General features: G+C 42.0%; 1 protein-coding gene and 1 long non-coding RNA gene across 2 annotated transcripts; both read right to left on the bottom strand.

Annotated features, from left to right (window-relative positions):
• Nucleotides 1–464: 464 nt before the first annotated feature.
• On the bottom strand, nucleotides 465–8,329 carry LOC148118334 (glucokinase regulatory protein-like). Its single transcript, XM_087900957.1, has 8 exons — nucleotides 8,293–8,329; nucleotides 7,864–7,940; nucleotides 7,407–7,503; nucleotides 6,555–6,825; nucleotides 5,133–5,208; nucleotides 2,750–2,899; nucleotides 1,660–1,794; nucleotides 465–638 (listed from the first exon to the last, which is right to left on the bottom strand). Exons 1-8 carry the CDS (start codon nucleotides 8,327–8,329, stop codon nucleotides 465–467), a joined length of 1,017 nt encoding a protein of 338 aa, XP_087757083.1.
• A 7,434-nt stretch (nucleotides 8,330–15,763) lies between these two features.
• Nucleotides 15,764–23,308, bottom strand: LOC148118335 (uncharacterized). The gene is made up of 3 exons (XR_015736166.1): nucleotides 23,264–23,308; nucleotides 21,172–21,245; nucleotides 15,764–17,636 (listed from the first exon to the last, which is right to left on the bottom strand). It is a non-coding gene; the product is annotated as an uncharacterized LOC148118335 (long non-coding RNA).

The raw sequence follows: 23,308 nt of genomic DNA on the forward strand, positions 1-23,308 counted from the left end.
ACCGGGCGGGATGAAAAGCAGGCCTGCCCGCAGCTCCTCACTACACAGCCAGAGTTCCTTTGCTCTTTCTTGCAAACACAGGGAGAGGGTGCCGTCAAAACCCTCTGCTCTCCGGTCTCTAAGGGGGTATGGCATTCACTCTAGTCAGAAGGACCTTGGGATTGTCTTTCTCTAGCAGATAATATCTGAAACACAGCTTCTCCTTGCCCGGAATTACCTGGTGCCACCATTTTCTTGTTTGTGTCTGATAACTGACTTTTGGCAAGATTAGGTTTCAAAACAAGACAATCAGTTTTATTTCTGAGATTAGAAGATGCCAGTGGCTCTTCTCCGGTCCCGGGTTGTTAATGCCCCACCCCCACCCCCCAAAATTGGGTTTGTCCCACCACCAAGTGTATCTCTGGCACAAGTCTTCGTGGGACTGGACCGAGGCTCTGCCCCTTCACAGTCCCAGAAACATCAATTTACTGCACTATATAGGCTGTTGGGTCCCCAAGGGCTCGGGTGGTGCGCTTCTGACCCGGCCCAGAGAGGGCGCTCCTGACAACCTTGCAGCCCCAAGGAGCTGCGGCCAGGCGTGCCTTGGTCTCTGTGATGGAGCAGCGTTGTAAAAGGCTCAGCAAGGCTGTGGGGATCACCTGTGGGAAGGAGCAGGGCGAGTTGGAGAAACGGTAAGGTCATTTGAGAAAGAACCCTGGAGGGGGCAAAGAATTGGGCACAGGAGTTTGGTTGGGTGAAAGAATAGGAAGGTGGTGGTACATGCCTTTAATCTCAGCACTTGGGAAGCAGAGGCAGGTGGATCTCTGAGTTGGAGGCCAGCCTGGTCTACATAGCAAGTGCCAGGACAGGCTCCAAAGCTACAGAGAAGCCCTGTCTCGAAAAACCAAAAAAAAAAAAAAAAAAAAAAAAAAAAAAAACCCCAAAAAAATAGGAAGTGGGCAAAAGCAGAGAAAAACCTTCACTTAAGCAGGAAAATTCCTGTGCCAAGACCCTTCTCTCAGTCCTTCTTGATGCCCCTTCAAGGCAGAACAGAAGCCATTTTGTTGGTATCCTTTTTGCCTCTGTAATTTCTGCCACTGTTATGCCTCCTCACCCCACCCCCACCCCCATCCACCTACCCCTCCAGATGGGAGCTCCACGTGGCACGGATCTCTGAGCTTTGTAAATCTAGAGTCACACCAAGTTCCTAAGATGTTTAAGATCCTCAGAAAGTGTTTGTGGACAGCTGAACCGGGTCTGAATGAGCATGTGATCAAACCGGACTCTCTGATTGTGGCTGACAATGGGGGCTGACTGAGAGGCCATTGATAAAGGCACTGGGACTTGTTTTTACGGCATGTTCTGTTTTTTTTTTTTTTGGGACCCTAGTCTATATGGATGCACAGCTCCCTAGGCCTGGATGTAGGGGGGAGGGCCTTGGACTTCCCACAGGCAGGGTTCCCAGCCCTCTCTCAAGCAGGGTGGGAGAGGGAGGAGGGAGTGTGGAGGAGCGGGAGGGGATTGGGAGGAGGGAAGGAAGTGTAAATAATTGAATGGAAAAATAAAAATTAAAATAAATAAATATAAGAAAGAAAGAAAGAAAGAAAGAAAGAAAGAAAGAAGAAGGAAAGAAAGGAGAAGAAAGTGTTTGTGGAACGGCCAGCAAGGGGGAAAGGATACCTTTTCCTTCTCGTGGGCAACCTGGACGTGGTGGGAGATGGGAGCAGCCCAGACATCATCTGACAGTGGTTGAGGAAAATGGATTGCCTGGAGGAGGCTCTCGATGCAGCGAGCCTTGGATTGTCCAGAGAACCGCTGTGGGAGTAGTAGTAAGGTCAGTGTTGGGGTAGAGGGCAAGGAGAACTGAGAATAGTGTCACAGAAGAAAGCAATCGGAGAAGGGGGGCAGGACAGCTAGGATCCTGAAGACTGGCTGAAGACACTGTGGAGAGTTTGTCCCTCCTTGCAATCCCATAACCACAAGGTATAAAGGAAAACTGGGTTAAGGAGTTGATGGTGGACCATCACTGGCCCATGATGAATGGGAAGTTGGTGAGAGTTACAACTGTGATCCAACAACCCCATAGATGGATGATAAAGGACAGCAACCTTCAAGGCCGTCCATCATGCTCTCTGCCGAGCATCCATTCTCTCTCCATCTGGGCATTAGCCCCTTTCTTTTCCTGGATAGCTGCTGGTCTCCATTCTGAGACAGTAGATATAATCAAGCCATCCTGCCCCACCAGCTTTTTGAAAGTACACACAAATCAGATGAGCAGGCACCTTTTTTCCCTGGAGGACAGTGATTGGTTCAAAGTTGTGCACATGACCCAAGACAAGCCAACAAGAGCCCTCCACCAGATGCTGGCAGTGTCATGAGGAACAGAAAGACTGCTTCCCACCGAGGTTACTGTCTTAGAACTGTTCAGTTACATGAACTATCCTGGAACTCACTTTTGTAGACCAGGTTGGCCTCTAACTCACAGACACCGCCTGTCTCTGCCTCCTGAGTGCTGGGATTAAAGGCGTGCACCACCAGCACCCTACTACCAGTTGGGTTTCTATTGCGTCCTTGAAACCTAAAGACTGCCGACTGGGAGTTACAGTTTCACACTCAGGCACGTTTGTGTGCATGCAAGGCCAACTGGAGGATACTCCCAAGAAAGACACGCCTGTGAAAACCTAGCACTTAACCCTACACCCCTCCGCAACACTGCAAAAACCACCTTCTGCGGCAGTCTAGGTTTGGGGGTCTCCTGTCACACTCCCACCTGCAACATGGCCAGTGCCCTCCAAAAGAGCTTGGAGTTGGCGATGCGGAGGTCCAGCATGTGGTTCTCTAGGATCTTCCCCAGCAGCACGTGGGCCCCGGTACTCACTATATTCAACACCCACTTGGTGCTTAGTTCACGCTGGAACTTCTGAAATACAGACACACGGGAGTGTGGGAATTAGGGGCTGGGAGAGAAGCCGGGTGAGAGAGCCGTATTATAACACAGAAAACCTGGGCTAAGGCAGCAGCCACCTCGTGACTGAAGAGATGGCCAGGGGAAGAGCACTGACTGCTCTTCCAAGGTCCAGAGTTCAATTCTCAGCAACTACGTAGTGGCTCATAATCTGATGCCCTCTTCTAACATTGTATGACATTTAATGATGTACTCATCATTAAAATATGAATAAATAAAATTAAAAAAAAACGAAGCTACAGTACTGAAAACAGCCTGATACTGGCGTAAGAACAGACAGGAGGACCAATGGAACCGAATAGAAGACCCGGATATCAATCCACACATCTTCGAACACCTAATATTTGTTAAAGAAGCAAAAAATATCAAATGGAAAAAAGAAAGCATATTTAACAAGTGGTGCTGGCATAACTGAATATCAACATGTAGAAAAATGAAAATAGACCCATATCTATCACCATGCACAAAACTCAAGTCCAAATGGATCAAAGACCTCAACATAAATCCAGCCACACTGAACCTTATAGAAGAGAAAATGGGAAGTACACTTGAATGCATTGGGACAGGGAACCACTTCCTAAATATAATCCCAGCAGCACAGACATTGAGAGAAACAATTAATAAATGGGACCTCCTGAAACTGAAAAGCTTCCGTAAAGCAAACACAGTCAACAAGACAAAACAACAGCCTAAAGAATGGGAAGAGATCTTCACTAACCCCACATCAGACAGAGGTCTGATCTCCAAAATATACAAAGAATTCAAGAAATTGGACACCAAAAGATCACATAATCCAATAAAAAAAATTGAGTACAGACCTAAACAGAGAACTCTCAACAGAGGAATCTAAAATGGCCGAAAGACACTTAAGGAAATGTTCAACATCCTTAGTCATCAGAGAAATGCAAATCAAAACAACTCTGAGATTCCATCTTACACCTGTAAGAATGTCCAAGATCAAAAACACTGATGACAACTTATGCTGGAGAGGTTGTGGGGAAAAGGGAACACTTCTGCATTGCTGGTGGGAATGCAAGCTGGTATAACCCCTTTGGATGTCAGTGTGGCGATTTCTCAGAAAATTAGAAAACAACCTTCCTCAAGACCCAATAATACCACTTTTAGGTATATATCCAAACAATGCTCAATCGTGCCACAAGGACATGTGCTCAATTATGTTAATAGTAGCTTTGTTTGTCATAGCCAGAACCTGGAAACAACCTAAATGCCCCTCAATCGAAGAATGAATAAAAAAAAAAATATGGCACATTTATACAATGGAGTACTATATACAGCAGAAAAATTAACGACAGCTTGAATTTTGCAGGAAAATGGATGGAGCTAGAAAACATTGCTTTGAGTGAAGTAACCCAGACACAGAAAGACAATTATCACATGTACTCACTCATAGTACATAAAGCAAAGAAAGCCAACCTACAAACCACAATCCCAGAGAACTTAGACAACAATATGGACACTAAGAGAGACTTACAGAGATCTAATCTACATGGGAAGTAGAAAGTAGAAAAAGACAAGATCTCCTAAGTAAATTGGGAGCATGGGGACCTTGGGGGAGGGGAGCGGAGAAAAATGGAGAGCTCAATAAATATCACGGAAAAAGAAAAAGAAAAAAAAACCCGACACTGGACAGATCATTTGTTTGACGAAAACAGTGTTTAATAATCTTTTTTGTCTTTGATCATATTATTGAGGGAGCTAATGCTAACCTGTAAGCTTCACTTGCCCAAGGACAGATAACTTTCTGGAATGCTGGGGGCTGTTGTTCATGCATATAATAAGCCAAGTGTTTTCACTTCAGTAAACAAAACTGGTTGCCCCAACTGGACAGGATGTGCTTGATCCCAAGGCCGGCAGGAGGTACACCTGCAGGAAGTGCTCAGGATGTGTTCTTGCCCCTGATTGGATGAAGTAGCCTTGTGGATTTTGTCTTTTTGAGCACCTGATTAACCTAATTCAGCACCATTCTCTGGGAATCCTGGTTATGGACCTGGCCAGTGTCCATCTTTCTGGCCAATATTTATTAAAGTTTGCTTTAATTAGATAATCGTGGATTTGGCCTTTCTCCTTGCAATTTTCAGGTATAACAGTCTACTTTATTTTTTTTACTTGTATTTTTAACATGTATGGGTACTTTGATGGCATGTGTGTCTGTGTACCACATGTATACCGTGTACTCGGGGGCCAGAAGAGGGCATCTGATCCTCTGGAACTGGGGCTGACAGTTGTTATCTGCCGTGTGGGTGCTGCCAATGAACCTGGGTCCTCTGGAAGAGCAGACAAGTGTAACATGAGGGGGCCAGCTTGTTGGGGTTTCCGTCCCGCCCGGTACCCCACAACCGGCAAATCCCAAAGAGAAATCACACACAGGACTCCATAAGGTTATAAACTGATTGGCCCATTTGGTCAGGCTACTTAATTAGTTCTTATGACTTATCTTAACCCATTATTCTGATCTAGGTTAGCCATATGGCTTGGTACATTTTTCAGCTGTCAGCTTACATGTTGCCTCTTCTGTGGTCTGAGCAGGAATGGCAGAGGAACTTCCCTGCTTCCCAGAATTCTCCTGTTCTCATTGCATCACCTCTACTTCCTGTCTGGTTTTCCCGCCTATACTGCCTGCCTGGCCAATCAGCGTTTTATTAAAATATGATTGACAGAATACAGACAATTCTCTCGCATAATTTCCCTCTTTTTTTTTTAAACAAAGGAAATGTTACAGACAAGTGCTCTTTGAAGGAGATTGGACAGTAGGGTCTTCCTCCAGGACCCCAGATTAGGCCCAAGCCACATCCAAACACCTGTTTGACCTTGCAGGTGTAAGTTTTAAGAGGAGGAAAAGGGAAAGTCTGTGTTAGGGTGGGTTAGGACATAATGGGATATTTTGACTGGGCATGTTAACTAGGTAAACCAAAGGGGGCTTTTGATTGCTAGACTTTGATACTCATCCTCAGCCTGGCATAGGAAAGTATCCAAATAAAGGAAAGAGCCTTCATGGTTTCGCTTCCGGGCGCTGGTTCTGACCCATGTAAGGTCAACTGTGAGAAAAGTTAAGCCCAGAGATATAAATTTGTCTTCTCTCTTGGGACACACAGTAGAGTTGAACTGGCATCCAGATTTCCTGGTGCCTGCTCCAACCCAAACTGCAAAATGCACACAAACGTCTTACGATGTCTATGATGCCTCTCGGTGTGTCTCCTGATGATAATTTTACTATTGCACAAGGGCTCCATCGTAGTCAGAGCTGTATTTTGTTCAGCGTAGGGTGCTGTGCAAAAGAAAGAGCCTTAGACGCTTTAGGGTGGTGATAACGACTTCAGTATCAACAATTAACCTGTCCCAGAGAACAAATGAGCGCGTGGTGATTGGTGGCCTGTCTCGCCCTTTCTGTAGGTTCCTGGGAAGAAATGAACCCCGTTGCCTTGGCAACTCTGTTTAGAGACCTGATAATTTGAGAATTTTCCCAGTTTGGGGAGGAAAGAAGACAAACAGATATTCAGGCTTTTTCCCATCTAGCTTTGAGGGTTTTTTTTTTTTTGTGGGGGGGGGGGGGCTCCTCTCCTGCAAGCATTGCCTTCTCATCCTCGTCTACCTGGACGTAGCTTTCTTCATATTCAAAGAAAAAAGTGGCCATGTGATGATGATGACGGAGGGAAACAGCCTCTTTAGAGGGGCCTGAGGGGAAAGAGATAAACAGGGGTGCTGTGTTCTAGAAAGCCTGGGCTGTATCACACCCAGTTCTTCTCCCCAGTGCTGGACACTCTCCGGCAAGGACTGCCCCACGGTGCCGTGCACCAGGGCCTGAATGTTCGTGGTCTTCTCTCTCACCTGCTCCATCAATGCCTGAACCTCTGTGAGGTTATCTGGATGGGACAGGAGGCATCCAAGTTAAAAGGATGACCCATGAGGCTGTTCTTCCTGCCACTCTGGGGCCTGCCAGGACACTCCCTCTGCCCCTCTGTTTTATGTCAACCTGACCCAAGATGGAATCATTTGGCAAAAAGGGAACTTCTACTGAGAAAGTGCCCCCACCAGAATAGCCTGCGGGCAAGCCTGTGGCACATTTTCTTGATTGATTATTGATGGGCCCAGCTCACTATGGATGGTGCTATCCCTGAGCTGGTGGTCCTGAGGGCAAGAAGAAAGCAGACTGGGTAAGTCATGAGGAGCAGACAGTAAGTAGCACTCATCCGTGGATTCTGCTCTGGGTCTGGTCTCTGGGATCCTGCCCTGCCTTCCCTCAGTGATAGACTTATAAACTGTAAGGCTAAAAAAACAAAAACAAAAAACCTTCCCCATCCAAGTTGGTTTTGGTCATGGTGTTTATCACAATAGCAACTCTAACTAAGACACCCTCCCTCTGACAAGGCACCCTGAGACTCAAAGTGGCAGCCCCTCTAAACCGCTGCTGCTTTCAGTCCACTGGTCCCATCTTCTCTTTCACCATCCAGGTTGAAAATGAAGACCATGATGTCAGTTTCCATGAGGAATGGCAGAATGGCCATCAGGAAGTCCTCCTGGGAGAAAGTGAACTGGGGACCCTGGGGCAGAAGAAGGATGCTCAAGAGCACAGACTTGAAGACTGAAGGGGATCATAGGAGGACATCTATTACAGCCCTTTGGATTTTACTTGAAAAGAACCAGTGTTCAAAATGGTAGTATTTTACCAAAGGTGATGTAGCAGGTCAATAGACTAAAGTCAAGTTTTCGAGGGTAAATTCAGAGCCTTCCATACTGCAGCACTTTGAGGCTCCAGGACCTCTGACCTACATTCAGTCTCGGGACTGTTTACACCGCCCGCCCCCCCCCCCCCGTCCTCCCTCCATCCCAGCCCCCACTCCTCTACTGCCCTCTGCACACCCATGAGTTCTACAGCTTCCCAAGTCGTATCCTCTTCCGACCTGGTTGGTGAGCTCTGCCTTCTGGTTAAACATGTCATTGTTGTCACCTATGAGAAAGCCACGGACGTCTTGGAAATCTGGGAAATTTAAGATGAGAGAGAAAAGAACAGTGGGCTTTGGAGGATAGGAAGGTTCTACTCCAAGGGCTGTCATGGGGTCAGGAAGTGGGATGTGGGGTGAGCAGTAGTAACCCGTGTGGGAAGCTATAGTTAAAGCACTGGGGTGGGACCTGAGAGATCAAGGACCGAGGTGGCATTTGGAGCTTCAAGTGAAGAAAGCATTTGACTGAAATGCCTGTTTATGTAGGACAGAATGGGCCAGCACTGGAGAACCTCAGTGAGGGCGGGGGTTGCAAGAAAATGCTTTGCTAATGTATCCCAATTGGCGGGGATGCGTTGGCTCTGGAAGAGCATCAGGACTAGAGCCTACCGGCACCGAAGGTGTGAACGCACTCTACTCCATCCATGGCCGAGGGTCTGCCAGCCAACTAAGTACACTCGGCCCTTCTTCTCCAGGCTGAGAATGAGCCAGAGGCCAGGACACGAATGACCACTGTGAAAAGAGGCCGCAGAATAACACGAAAGTAAACACACCCAAGACCTTCCAACGTGTGGACCCATCACCCTTGCAACGCTAGCACATCTCACAGAGTGTCCCCTGCTCTCAAGATGCCCTCTGCAAACACGGCTTTCATTCTCTCCTTAAACACTCATGTAGTCAGAAAAAGAGAGATATACAGTAAAGAGAAATTCAAAGGAAAAAAAAAAACCTCTAAATGGTTTACAGTGTGTTAAAAATATATGCAGGCTAAAAGTTAAAGTTCTTAAAGTTAAGAAGAAAGAAAGGGAGAAGTTGGGTTTGGTGGTACACACCTTTAATCCCAATGCCTGGGAGGCAGAGGTACATTGACCTCTGTGACTTCAAGGGGTAGAGGTACATTGACCTCTGTGACTTCAAGGTGTGGTAGCACATGCCTTTAATCCCAGCACTGGGGAGGCAGAGACAGAGGGATCTCTGTGAGTTCAAGGACAGCCTGGTCTACAGAGTTATTCCAGGACAAAGATATACAGAGAACCTGTATCTAAAAGTAAAAGTAAAAATAAAAGAAATAGAGGTTAAAGTAAAGCCACACAAAGAAGGAAAATATACAGAGAATCTTGATACTGTATGCTATTATGCTCTCTTTGGATTGTTTGAATGCTGAGGAAGAAGCAACAGCTGCTAAAAGACTTTTGTCTATAAATGCTGAGAACTAACCCAAGATAGGTATTTTGAAAATACCTTGGCTTTAAAACTGAAGTCAAAAAGTGTATTACTTTGGAGAAGAGATTTTGCTTTTGTTTCCACAGAAAATGAGAGGCTATGGATTCATTCTGAGTTAAGAAAAATCAGCTTTGAACAAGGAAGGCCACCTGAGAAATCTCCGACAGGAACAGATGGCCCAGATGTCTGAGTTCTACATCCAGAACAGATTCAAGACTGCTGCCTGAGATGATCAAAACTCACAGGATACGTCAGTCAAGACTTGATTATAACTCTAAATTTTCTTTAGGTCCCCATAAGATTATCACCGTCCCCATAAGATTATCACCGCCCCCAACCAGCAGGAAGTAGCCTGAAATACTACGCCCACATTCCCAACAAATGGACTATGGTATTTTCCTTTGTTAAAAAAAAAAAAGAAAGAGGAAAGTGGTGCGGGAGAATTATCTGTATTCTGTCAATCATGTATTTTAATAAAATGCTGACTGGCCAGGCAGGAAGTATAGGCGGAAATACCAGACAGGAAGTAGAGGTGATGCAATGAGAACAAGAGAATTCTGGAAAGCAGGAAGCTTCCTCTGTTACTCCTGCGCAGATCACTGAAGCAGCAGCATGTGAGCTGACAACTGAAAAAGTACCAAGCCGTATGGCTAAAATAGATCAGAATAATGGGTTAATATAAGTCATAATAGCTAATAAGAAGCCTGAGCTAATGAACCAATCAGTTTATAATCTTATGGAGTCCTGTGCGTGGTTTTTATTGGGGCTTGCCGGTTGTGGGGTACTGGGCGGGACAGAAACCCCAACAAGCAGGCCCCCTCATACTACACAGCTCCACAGCTCCTAAAAGTTACATACCTACCTCCACCCCCAACACATAGACACCTAAAAATTTAAAGCAGAAAACGAACTCTCCATTCTCCATAAATTCTCACTGAATATGTTTTTCAACAGGCCTTTTCTTTTTATTTGTTTTGATGCAAGTGCAACGAAAACTATTTCAAAATCCATTTTTGAACTGAATTTTCATAGATTTTATTTTTTTACAACTGTTATTGAATTTGTTCTTTGACTGGGGCTAGAGAGATGGTGCCATGGTTAAGAGCACTTGTTGCTCTCACTGAGCTCCTGGGTTTTGTTCCCACCAGGCACGTTCACCACTGTTAGAAAGTCCGGTTCCCTGGGGATCCAATAGAATCCCTATTCTGACTTCTCCAGACCTCAAGCACATGCATGGTGTGCATACAGGCATGCAGGAAAACATAAGTAGCTCTTTTAAAACTCTTCTTTGACAACTTAATACAGATATATCGCGTTCTGATTTTTCTCACTTCCTACCCTCTCTTCTCCCCTGTTCCTTCCTACAAATCAGTCCCCTTTCCTCACTCATGTTGTTTTGTTTAATGGCCTACCAAGTGTAATCAGGACTGTCTCTGTCACCACGTGTTAAGAACTATCCGCTGGATCCTGAGAGGTTCACCACCGAGTTCAGCCGAAGACAGCGATAACCCCTCCTGCTAGAATCCATCAGTGGCAAGAGGTCTGCAGGGCACCTTTTACTGAGCCATGATTAACCACTGACATTTACAGTCTTGTGGAGGCCCAGTGCAGGCAGCTGCTGGATGGTCATGATGGGAATGGCTGTGTCATGCCCGGAAGTATTTCACAACTCTTCTCCTCTTTTCCAGCTTACGTTCTTTCAACCCCTTCTTCTGTGATAGTCCCCTGAGCCTTGGGAGTGGTCTACATGCCTTGTGTAGGGCTGAGCAGTTAACCATCCAAGATGTTCTTCTCAATCTATTAGAAATGATATAGGAAAGGCATGCTAAAAGAGAAACCAAGGAAAGATTTGTGGGATCCCATAAATGACTTTAAAAATGATGAATACATAAGTAAAACCATGCTGGGGGCAGACATGTTTAGTAGTACCCTGATCTATTTGAGGGGGGAAACAATTCAAAAATAAGAAAAATCTCATTCTAGATGAGCATTTTGAAGTAATTTTGATGACAGGAAACACTAACAAGCCCAAGATGACCAAACTGTGCTTACCCTCAAACCCTATCTTATTATGTTTTGAATGTGTTAAATGTTTCATTTTTACTTATTCTTAGAAATTTATCTGTTAACTGGGGTTTCTGTTCCACCAGGTCCCATAATACTTTAGTCCCAAATAAACACACAGAGGTCTACATTAATTATAAACTGGTTGGCCTATTAGCTCAGACTTCTTATTAACTCTTATACTTATATTAACCTATAATTTTTGTCTGTGTTATCCACGTGGCTTGGTACCTTTTCCGGCAAGGCAGTCACATCTTGCACATCTAGATGATGGCTGCAGACTGACTTTTCCTTTTCCCAGAATTCTCCTGTTCTGGTTGCCCCACCTCTACTTCCTGCCTGGTCACCCCACCTATATTTCCTGCCTGGCTACTGGCCAATCACCATTCTATTAAAAATAATACAAGTGACAGGATAAAAGACCATTGTCCCACAGCATTTATCTATGTCTATCTGTCTGCATGTGAGCATATGCACATGCATGTGGGTACAACTGAGATCAGGAGAATGTGTCAGACCCTTTGGTGCTCCAGTTACAAGCACTAAATCCCCACCATGGGTGTTGGGATCCAGTTTCTGGTCCTCATGATTGAGTAGCACATGATTTTAGCTGCTGAGTCATCTATTAAACCCCTTTTAAAAAATCTTCTTGCGCTGGGTGTGGCAGCACATGCCTTTAATCTCAACATTTGGGAGGCAGAGGCAGGTGAATCTCTTGAGTACAAGGCCAGCCTGGTCTACAGAGTGAGTTCCAGTCAGGACATTCAGGACTGTTACACAGAAAAACCCTGTCTCCAAAAGCCAAAAAAAAAAAAAAAAGGAAGGAAAGAAAGAAAGAAAGAAAGAGAAAAAAATTTTATGTAAGCTCAAGAGAAATATTTTTGATTTCATCTTTTAGCTCACAAACCCTCTAATATTATCTAGTCTTTTACAAAAAAAAAAGTGTGCCCCGCTAGAGAAAACTCTGAGGTTCCAAAATGTACTGTTGTCTATTTTATCTGCAGAACCAAATGCAATCTTCCTTTGAAGTCATCAGCCTGAAGTGAAATCAAATTATAAATAGAAACAATAGACACCTCACTTTCATTGGATGAATATATTGGAGTTTAGAATTTATTAAGTTGGAAAAGAGCGGATTTTTTTTCTGAATGGAGGTACTTCGTGTTATGCCTTTTATATGTTTATAATTTATATGAGAGTGACATTTGCATATGACAGACTGTAGCAAATCAAGTCCTGCAGAATTTGCATCATTTCAGGCTTTTGATTTCTTTTAAGAGTTAGAAATTAGCTTAGGCGATAATGAGAGGACTTTCATATGCATTCACTCTGAGCTTCCATTTGTCCTGATTTGTGTTTAATAACCATCTATGGTGTTAGTTGTTTGATTATATGTAACATATATCATAAAGGTAAACAATAAGTTGTCCTCCATTAAATGGTAGGCATACATCTTTTTTCTCCATAGTTGTACTTTGCAGCAGAAAGGACCATGTGCCTTTCTCTGTAATTACTGCTTATTCACTTTGTAAAGATCCCCAGTCAGTGGGCAGGAATTTGGAGACTATAATCTCAGGCTGTGTTGCATCAGGAGGGGAAAGGCATACCTTCTGGGTCCTTCTCTCTTTTCCAGTATCACACCAAGAAATGGGACTTCCCTCCATTTCAGCTTGGCTGTCATCATTTGGCTTCCGATTTAAGAACTTCCCGTGGAAGAACCCAGTGACACAGTATTTTATATCACAATTGATCACAGTCTAAGTGTTTTTTTTTTAAGAAAATATTTATTTATTATGTATACAATAGTCTGTCTCCATGTATGTCTGCAGACCAGAAGAGGGCACCAGGCCTCATTACAGATGGTTGTGAGCCACCATGTGGTTGCTGGGAATTGAACTCAGGACCTTTGGAAGAGTAGGCAATGCTCTTAACCACTAAGCCATCTCTTTTAAGTGTTTTTGATGGGGATCACTTTCATTAGCTGAACTTGTGTTGTTATTGTTGCTTCCAAAACAAGAAATTAACATTGCTAGCTATCATCAGCTCTGGTATTGCTGGCATACTTACATATAAAAACAGTAAACGTTCGTGTGCTCCGTGCATGAGCCTTAGTTGATTGTTATGCTTCCTGATAAGGCAATACAAACCATGTTTATTTCATATGTCATAAAATAGTATGATCCCTTCATTGATATGAGAAGCTCATTTATGGAGTGCAAGCCAGAGCTTAAAATTGCTTAATAAGTGTCCTTTTTGGTTTGACTGGTACCGGTAGAAGTAAGCCACATCAGAAGATCATATGAGCAGACAGACTTTCTCACAGCTGCAACATAGAAATGTTAATGCCAGCCGTGGAACACGAGCATCAAGGGTCTGAGCAACTCTCACCTGTTCTGCTTTTACTTTGACCCTTTTGCAAAGAGAATGCCTATGTTGGAAGTACCTAAGGTACCACATATGAACTCCCTGCTAGTATCAAGACAATTAGAGAGTCTTAGAAATTGAGCGATTATGGTGTAGGCTCTGAGATTTTCAAGCATCCTCTACACACATTTCAAAGAGACGCCTGTAGTGATATTTTGCTTGTGTGGTAACAAATAAAGCTTGCCTGAAGATCAGAGTGCAGAGCTAAGCCACTAGTTAACATAGAGGCCAGGCAGTGGTGGCACACACTTGATTCAGTCTGATAGGCTGTGTGAGGTTTTGTAGAGACAGCAGCACTCTGAGGAGTCGTAGACACTGGATTGCCCCCTTTGGTCTGAGCGTTGGTATAGGTAAGAACTCTCTGTGGCTGGCTCCTCTGCTTCTCTGATCTTTCACCTTTAACCCCTATATCTGACTCTGGGTTTTCATTAGTAAGACCAATTAGAATTCATACTATAGACTTCTAATCCAGAACCTCCCGATACACTGACATTGTGCTGAGAAGTGCTTCCTGATTGTATCTGTATCCACAGGGATGACATTGAAATACCTGAGTTCATCCTTTCAGTGATACCCAGGGTTTGCAAGCCAGGACACTACTATAAAATAACACATCCGCCACTGGAAAGAAAGGGCCCATGATTTGACCTACTATAAAAGTTTCCAGTGTTCTAAAACAAAGTAAGTTTGCTTTTGCTGAGAAGTCTTAAAGGGAATCTGGTGGGGAACACATTACTCCATTTTAAAATAAGAATTATCTAATGTTGGCATTCATTTGGTCCTCTCCTGATGTTAGATGAACTTTTCCTAGGATAAGGTTCAAACCCTTCTAGTGGTATCTTTGGTTCCCACTCTAATACTTAAGGAATCAGCTAAAATATGTGGAGAAGGAAGGCAGATTGCTAAAATGTCAGATCGAGGCAACTGGTTCTGTTTAGGAAGAACAAGATTCCACAAGAGGATCTTATGTACAGAAGCATTACCTGGGGGAGGGCGGGGGTGGTAGAATCGCTGTCCAGTCCCATCGCTTTGTACAAAATGTTGGCACATCAGTGTACAATCTGAGTGGGAAGAAGTCGCAGTTGCACCAGGAAAACTGTCAGGGTTTACAACGTAAGCTGCCTTACTGATCTGTGTGTACGCTTATGTATACTCGTGGAGGCGTCAAAACCATTAGTTTCATCAGTAAATATTTATACATGCCTACAGAAGCACCCACTTGTGTTTAGAAGTGGGAAAAATCACTAGTTCATAACATTATGGCACAACATTTTCTTCATATTTTCCTAAAACATAAATCACACGATAGGCTACTTTTATAAGTTTGGTTAATAGGCTACTTTTATAAACTTGGTTAATATGTTCTTTGCACCTGATTTCCTTGGAGAGGGCAGTTTGTTGTTAAACCTTTGCTGTATTTCTCAATAGATACGTACGGGTTATAATGTGCTTGAGTTTTATAGTCTTTTTTCCATTTGTTCCCAGAATTACCTAACTATGAACAAGTAGTTCTCCATCGTCTTATCTCCTCCAGAGACTCATGTTATAGCTAAATTGTTGACATGAATTCAGCCAGTAGTAGCTTTGGGAGACTGTTATAAAAAGCCTGTGTTGGATGGTCCTGACAGTGCCAAGGCAGTTTCATCTAGACAGCCAAGGAAGACGAACAGATACTTCATTCCTTAGAGGCTCTCAGAGCAAAGCCCATGAACTTGGGAAGACTTTGTTGTTGTATTCAGATGCAAGTGTTATCTCTGAACAAACCAGTCCTTCTCTATATAGAGTTCAGGTAAACAAAACATTTGCTCAATATTTTTAAGAGAACAATTTCCTAAATTTTGGAAAGATTTCCTAAAACATGGAAAGAGTTCTTTCAACAAGTAAACTGGAAATTATCAGTTTAGCTGTGGTCAGGATCGCTGGCGCATGTGTCTGCACCAATGTAATTTAAGCCGTTACATCTTTTAAACAGAACTGCTTAAGATGTTACACAGAATATAGATAGATGTGTTTATTTGAGCTTGCCCACTCAAACAAGATGGCAGTGTACTTCTCATGAGATATGCAGGCAATCAAGTCATTCATCTCGAGAGTAAGAACAAAATGACCAACCAACTTCCGAGGTCAAATGACTAGGTGGAAACAGAAGTAACCATTACAACATAATGAAAAAAATTTATTTTTCAAATTATTTTCCAATTTGGCTCTAAGGTATACGGACTCAGGTATTTAAATAAGCACAGAAACGACCTACAGAGAGGAGACATAACAGTATTCTAGCAGGGTAAAATGTAAACCCACACCCATCCCCACCAGCTTCCGGTTTGACGGAAGGAAATGCCTAACAGAATCCTGTCGTGGGAAATGGAGAAGGGGGCACTGTGCTATGAGGAAAACCTGCTGCATAGTTCTACTATGCCACATGCTGCTGCCCAAAAGACTGCTTACAGGAGCTCTGGGCTCCAGTCTGGCACTTCAGGTAATGACAAATGACCAAAACATGCTTGAAGACAGTGGGGAAAGCGTATCTTATGCTCTGAGACTTTCAGAGTGGATTGTCAGATTCAACTCTCCAGCTTGAACTATGTGAATGCAGCCATCACCCTCCTTCATGGAACGGCGGCACCCACGTGAAGCACGGAATGGACGGAACGGGGTGACGTCCGTTCTTCCGTAAGCTCATTCAACATAGAACTCTAGGAGGAGGAATTGCAAGGATCTCTCATTTTACTATTACCTCCTTGGCTTTTGTTTATAGTGAATTCTGGCTTACGCCAATTACTTAGTTTTTTAAAAAGCTAATCTACTTGAAATCCTCAAAATTAGTACCAAAGAAACCACACAGTTCACTATTCTAATGACTAATTTATAAAACTTCCAAGATTTTTATTTAATGAGACTTTTTTTCTCTGTGTAAATAGTGCATACAAGGCACAAAGCGTCTGAGTTTATTTACTGAGGCCAAATATTTTGGCGTCATTAAACACAGTTTAGTTTACCTTAAGCTACATTTCCAAAAAGCACACTGTTTAGTTTATGGTAAACTAAACTTCCAAAAGTATATGATTTTTAAATGATTTGCATAATTTAATTCTGATAGTTATTTGAGGAAAAATATATCCCAATGATCACAGTTTTGATGAAAAGACGCAGAGATGATAGAGATGCATTAGATGAATAATCTGCTGATCCATCAGAAATGCTTAGAACTCAGTAAAGTCACCATAAAATAGGGCAAGCAGTTAAAAAAAAACAAGTTTTATAACATCGAGACCAATAATAGTGTTACTAAGCGATCTTCATAATAATTAGCCGAAATTCCCTCTGACTTCAAATTAAAAGACATGAAAATAAATTTCTGATATAAGTTCTTTGTCAAAACACTGTATTAGCTGTGACAAAAGGTTTTATCCAATTGCTTTGAACAGTGAACCCAAGCTTCATTGTTCATACCAATTTTCCAATGGGAGACAAAGTCTAGAATTAGAGTTGAACCTTCCACAAATGGATGGAAACCTTCACTCGTGGGTTACTTGACCTTCGTGATGAATTCATATTCACTGCAGTTGCCGCGTCTGAGGCCAGATTCACATCAGAGGGAAACTCCTTACCACTTCTGAATACAACTTAGCATTAAACCGTGACTTGAAAAATTTAAAATTTGAAGAGTAATCTACATTTTCTGAAAGAGAGTATTGAATGACTAATGGGATTATGTGTTAAATTGTACAACCCTGAATGAAAACTGGCCCTTTAACTTTTTCTTAGTTTTCAGCAGAAAGTAGTTCCTTTTTAGTTGCTTTTAAAGAAATTTTTTTAGTTATAGCTGTTTATATTGGACTAAACTGTGTTCTGCTCTAAGTGTCAGTTTGGTAATGACTCCTCAAAATTCTTCATACCGCTGGGTTGGATTCACATCACTGATGAAGAAAATTGCATATTTAGCCAAAGGGATATAGGGATAGTTGGTCAACAGTGCCTTTCTGTGGGAAGCCTGTTCCATCCTTCCACAGCCTTGGTACCTTAAAAGCAAACAAAAACCATGAAATGTTAAACATACCTATAAACTTAACCACTATTTATCACACAGCCCCTATTCAACACTGTTTCCTATGCTGCAAGGCTTGGTAGATCTTGAATACAGATCTCCAAGTCTAACGTAACCCATGAGAGACGCTCTTACTAAATGGACCGTCAATGAAGATTCTGATTGGGTAGGTCTAGGATAACGAGCAAGGGTCTGCATGACTATCTCGTCCCAGGAGATGCTCATTTTTCTACTTTAAATCCACAATTTGAGTGGCAATGCTTGCTGTCCTTCATCTGTTTGTTCATCCCCTTGAGACCAGTCAGAGATTAGGAATGGCTAAAGTGTTAAAGGAAATTTAAGAAAACTTAGACGCACGATATCACAGTGCTTTTCTAGGTTCTGTTGTACTGTAGGAAGGTTGGGTGCACTAAAGTTAATCTTTTTAGAATCATGATGCATTTCAGGAAAAATATAGCTACCTTTAAATTATGTTGCACTGAGAGAAGCTGTAAAAAGGTCACAGGCTAGGCATGGGACTTAACACAATGGTATGGTATGGTATGGTATGGTATGGTATGGTATGGTATGGTATGGTATGGTATGGTATGATGGTATGGTATGGTATGGTATGGGATGGGATGGGATGGGATGGGATGGGATGGGATGGTGGTATGATATGGTAATATGATGATATGGTATGGTATCATATGGTATAGTAGTATGGTATGGTATATTGGTATGGTGGTATGGTATGGTATGGTGGTATGGTATGGTATGGTCGTATAGTATGGTAGTATGATGATATGGTATGGTATCATATGGTATAGTAGTATGGTATGGTATGGTATGGTATCATATGGCATGGTGGTATGGTATGGTATGGTATCATATGGCATGGTGGTATGGTATGGTATGGTATGGTATGGTATGGTATGGTATGGTATGGTATGGGGCTTATTTAGAATGCACAAGCCCTGGATTCTATCTTCAGCATCTCACCCACAAAGCCACAGAACATTTACTAATGTAGTTCAGAAGGGCAAGAACGGAAAATACCATTCGGTAATCTGAATTATATTCAGCAACATTAGACATGGTCCCATAATAATTTGTTAATTTTATGTGCATTACTGTTTGGCCTGCATTTTTGTGTCTATGTGAGGATGTCAGATCCCCGGAGCTGGAGTTATATTACAGACAGTTGTGAGCTGCCATGTGGGTGCTGGGATTGAAGGCAGGTCTTCAGGAAGAACAATCAGTGCTCTAAGCTGCCGAGCCATCTCTCTAGGACCTCTAGACAGAGTTTCATAAAAGTGCATATTAAGTGGTTTGCAAATGTGAGACACAAATGCAAGAAAAAAATTATTTTTTTTAAAGTGTGATATTCAGCATGGTGATGCACACTTTTAATCCTACCACAGGGGAGGCAGTGGCAGGCAGATCTCTGTAAGTTTCAGGCCATCCTAGTCCATACAGTGAGTTCCAAGCCAGCCAGATGGAACTGGCTCAAAACAAACAGTATAGTCTCTCCTACTGTATTAGAAGAAATTTAATTTAAAATTATTTTTTTTCTGGTGATGGTTATGTCACTTAAATGAGAAGTATTCAGGAAAATCACTTGGTATTTTTTTATTGGGTGTAGTTTATTTAGTGCCATTTGGTTATGAATACCAATTACATATGTCCAAATGTACTAAAATCAAGCTTCTGTGGGTTAATTTCCATATTTTTCAATCACTATTCTCTCAAGTATTTATTGAAAGCCTATGATTGCTGTCAGTGTAAAAGGTGCCAGGGTTGGTTATCAACAAATGCAAAGCTGGTCAGTATCAGAACGTTAGACTGCCAAGGAGAGCTAGACACAGTATTGCTAAATAAAATAAGTGAACTATTAATACTAATAATAACCTCATTGATAATGGTAATGATAACTTATGATCTGAAATACTGAAAGCAAATCCTGTGAATTTTCCGTCTTACACAACTTCTATAAAATATTTTATTTGCAGTATTAACATGTAGTTCATAGTTTTGCGCTCATAGGTCCTTTCTCAGGATCTCTTCTAGAAATTGTCTACTTGGTATTTAACTAAATTCAGCATATTCCATTTTTACCTTCCTAACCCTAACTGCGGTCACTCTGACCTACTGTACAATCATGTATTCAGAGGTGACACATGGCTTCCCAATAGTAAACACTACTCAATTAGCAATTTATAATATAATTTATATTTTATCCTTCCTCCCTTCTTCCCTTCCTCCCTCCCTCCCTCCCTCCCTCATGAATTTGGGGATCGAATGAACATGCCTCTGTACCCTACTGTGTTTCGTTCTTAATTACATTGTTATTCGTCAAAACCAAACAAAGCAAATTTAAAAATTCAATATGCATGATAATATATATGATTTATTTGAGATAGCAGTTCCTTATCTCCCTTACAATTGGGGATTTTAGATTGCAGATTTTAAAATAGAAAGTTATGTTTATAACCATTAATGTTGAACTTGGTTATATCGTGCTTATTTTTATTTACTTGCTTTTTTTCCCTTCCAAAATAGTATTTTTATTGATTATTTGAGAATTTCTTAAAATGCACCCTGACCATGATTCATGCTGCCATTGGCTGTTAGGGGCAAGGAAGCTTCTTCTGTAGTGGTACCGATGACTGCAGACTCATAATTGAAAATGAGAGACCTCAAGGTGTCCGTTTACTTGCTTTTCATACAGGCTCTTTCCATGCAGCCTTGGTTGGCCTGAAATTCCTTACGTAGACCAAGCTGGCCTTGCCGTTGCAGTAGCCCCCCACCCCCCACCCCCGCTTTTGTTTGTTGAGAGCTGGCATTACAGGCCTGAATACCATCTGTGGTATATACTGCATTTATTTTAATATTGCATGTATAGTTGGCTTGCTTATCAGAGGCATTCTTTCTTATACCTTTGTGATAACTACAGGCTTAACAATAGAATAGCTTTTAAGATGACTGATTTGGAAACACAGGTTTTTTTTTGTGTTAATTATAATATAAAAAAAATGATCGGGAACAGCTCCTCAAGATGATCTATAATGAAGTCCTACTGTGAGTGACCCAAAATGGGGATACAGAGGTTGTGCTGATAAGATTTAATCATCTAATACCTAGACTAAGTTAAGAGTCTGCTAATAGATGGATGATCAAAGATATGGTGACAATAATCCTAAACCAGAGGAAAATTTAATTCTATGATCCTATAAAATAATGTTCATCTTAGGATCCATCCCCACGACTTAATGTATTACTGTAATTATTACTATAATAGAAGCTTTTCCATCAAGTTATTTCCACAGCCTGTCAAGTTAACCTGTATGCTGGCTAATACTGAAGCTAGGACCATTTCCACGTCCATCATGATTTGTGCAATTCTATAGGTCAAGTAAGATTGCTTCCGAGTCATTCAAAATAAATATTGTTCATGGAAACTATGAACTGTTTGGAACTGGAAACCTGTTAAAAATATAAAACGTAACAATAAAGGCAAAACATCTTACTTCATAAAAGTGATTTCATGTTCGGTTGTAGAGTTAAGTTTCATTCTCCATAGTTAGTGCAGGGTTGCTCATACCTTAAAGAACATAAATGAAGACTTTTGACTGATTTGAACAAATGGCAAAAACACCTCTATTTACCTATAAGCCACCCTCTAAAATAGTAACAGAAGAGTCTTGTATACTGTATTGATATTTGGTTCACAGAAACACATAGAAATTCACTCACCACACGACACTAGTTAAATCACTCCAGTATCAAACACACACACACACACACACACACACAAAGAGAAAGAGACAGAGAGAGACAGACAGAGAGAGAGAGAGAGACAGAGAGGGGGGGAGGGAGAGAGAGGGACAGAGAGGGGAGAGAGACACACACACACACAGACACACACACACACACACAAAAAGAGAGAGAGAGAGAGAGAGAGAGAGAGAGAAGGAGAGAGGGGGAGAGAGAGAGAGGGTCAGAGAGGGGAGAGAGAGAGACACACACACACACACAAAAAGAGAGAGAGAGAGAGAGAGAGAAGGAGAGAGAGACATAGAGAGGGGGGGGAAGGGAGAGAGAGGGACAGAGAGGGGAGACACACACACACAGAAAGAGAGAGAGAGAGAAAGAGAGAGAGAGAGAGAGAGAGAGAGAGAGAGAGAGAGAGAGAGAGAGAGAGCGCAGGCACACAGGGGTAGTGAAGGGAGACAGGACTTTGGAGGAATCAGGGGGTCACAGTAAGGAAAGGTGCTATAGCAGGCACCGCATACACCTGATTTCCTGACTCCCTCCCTCTCCTCTAAGAGAGGGAGTCCTTTTGCCATCCCATCCTTCTCATGTTTAAACTTTAGCTTCTCAATTTAGCAACCAAAGAAACATAAAAATCAATTTAACTGCCAAATAACTAATTGCATATTAAAAAGGAAGAAATCAGCAGTGTGTTAGTGTGTACTGTAATATGAAATATAAACCCTTCTGGAAGAAAGATTAGTGAGCCTCTCTGACAACTGCCCCTCCATCACTGCTTTGTTTCTATGGAAACTAGTGTTCAGAAGCCAAATCAGTACCATCAACTATTGTCTAGGTAGAGCCTCATCCTTACCACAGTCTGAGAAGTGAAATACTCTGTCTAGAAGTGAGAGAGACCAAATTATAATACTTAAATCGTGAGGCAAATGTATTTTTGAAAAAAAAAACACACGAAGTTTTACTAAAGAAACCTTGCATATTAAGAGAATAGGACTGATTAGATGCTAAATAATAAATAGAACTTTTACTCAAGGACTATCTAGTTTTGTTCGGACTATCACTAAGTACCAAAGAGATTCTAAATAAATCACTCAATACTTTAAAGTACAACGAACCTGCATGTGAATTATGAAAATGAAAGGGTTGTAAGGTAAAAATAAGTAAAGGTCTACATGAGGTTGACTAAAATTGATCTGGAGATCTTCTGTACTCATTTGTTGGGACACCAAACATGTGTGCAGACATGTACACACACACACACACACACACACACACCCCACTGCATTACAACCACACCATTGCATTTAACCCTTACAAGCACCAGCGCTATGAATATAAAGAAACAAAATCTATATACCATTAGGAGACCTAAAAATCATATGAAAGTGAGATTTGTAATCAGGTTTGAGTTCAAAACGTTGCTTAGTCTTTGAAATAAAAATAAAGCCAGCAGCAATGAGAGAAATTGGGAGATGTGAGAAAAAATGAGAGCAGCTGAAGTTACAGTAATTATGTAATCACTTTAATACTCTGAAACTAGATGGAATCTTTAAAGTAAAAGACATGATTGTAGAATTTAAGATCCTTTCCTGGAGATATTGTTCAAATTTCTGAATTGGTTATATTATCTCATTTTCTATGCTTTATATTGTGAGTCACTTGCCAACCTTACAATATGCCGCATAAAGATTTGGTGGCAAACAGGCAGAAATTCTTTGACAATAACCCGACGTGTATGGTGGGAGTCTGACTCAAAACTAAAATATAAATCTCCGTGCAATGGACGTTCCCTGCTCTTCTACCTCTTGAGAACAGAGACTATCAAAACCAAAACAAATGCATCCTCACCGGCTTTGCCTTTTCCAGGGTTCGAGCTGCTCTCCATCCAAGTCT

Source organism: Myodes glareolus, chromosome 23 (assembly GCF_982192425.1).
Source record: "Myodes glareolus chromosome 23, mMyoGla1.1, whole genome shotgun sequence".
Taxonomy (NCBI): Eukaryota; Metazoa; Chordata; class Mammalia; order Rodentia; family Cricetidae; genus Myodes; species Myodes glareolus.

Excerpts from the sequence above, each read along its gene's own strand:
- LOC148118334 (XM_087900957.1), bottom strand. The coding sequence starts at position 8,329 with ATGGATGGAGTAGAGTGCGTTCACACCTTCGGTGCCG. Across the intron at positions 6,826-7,406 it reads CTTCATTTTCAACCTGGATG|ATAACCTCACAGAGGTTCAG; the intron begins GTGAAAGAGAAG and ends TGTCCCATCCAG. Across the intron at positions 5,209-6,554 it reads ATGAAGAAAGCTACGTCCAG|CACCCACACGGCAGATAACA; the intron begins GTAGACGAGGAT and ends GTTCATTGGCAG.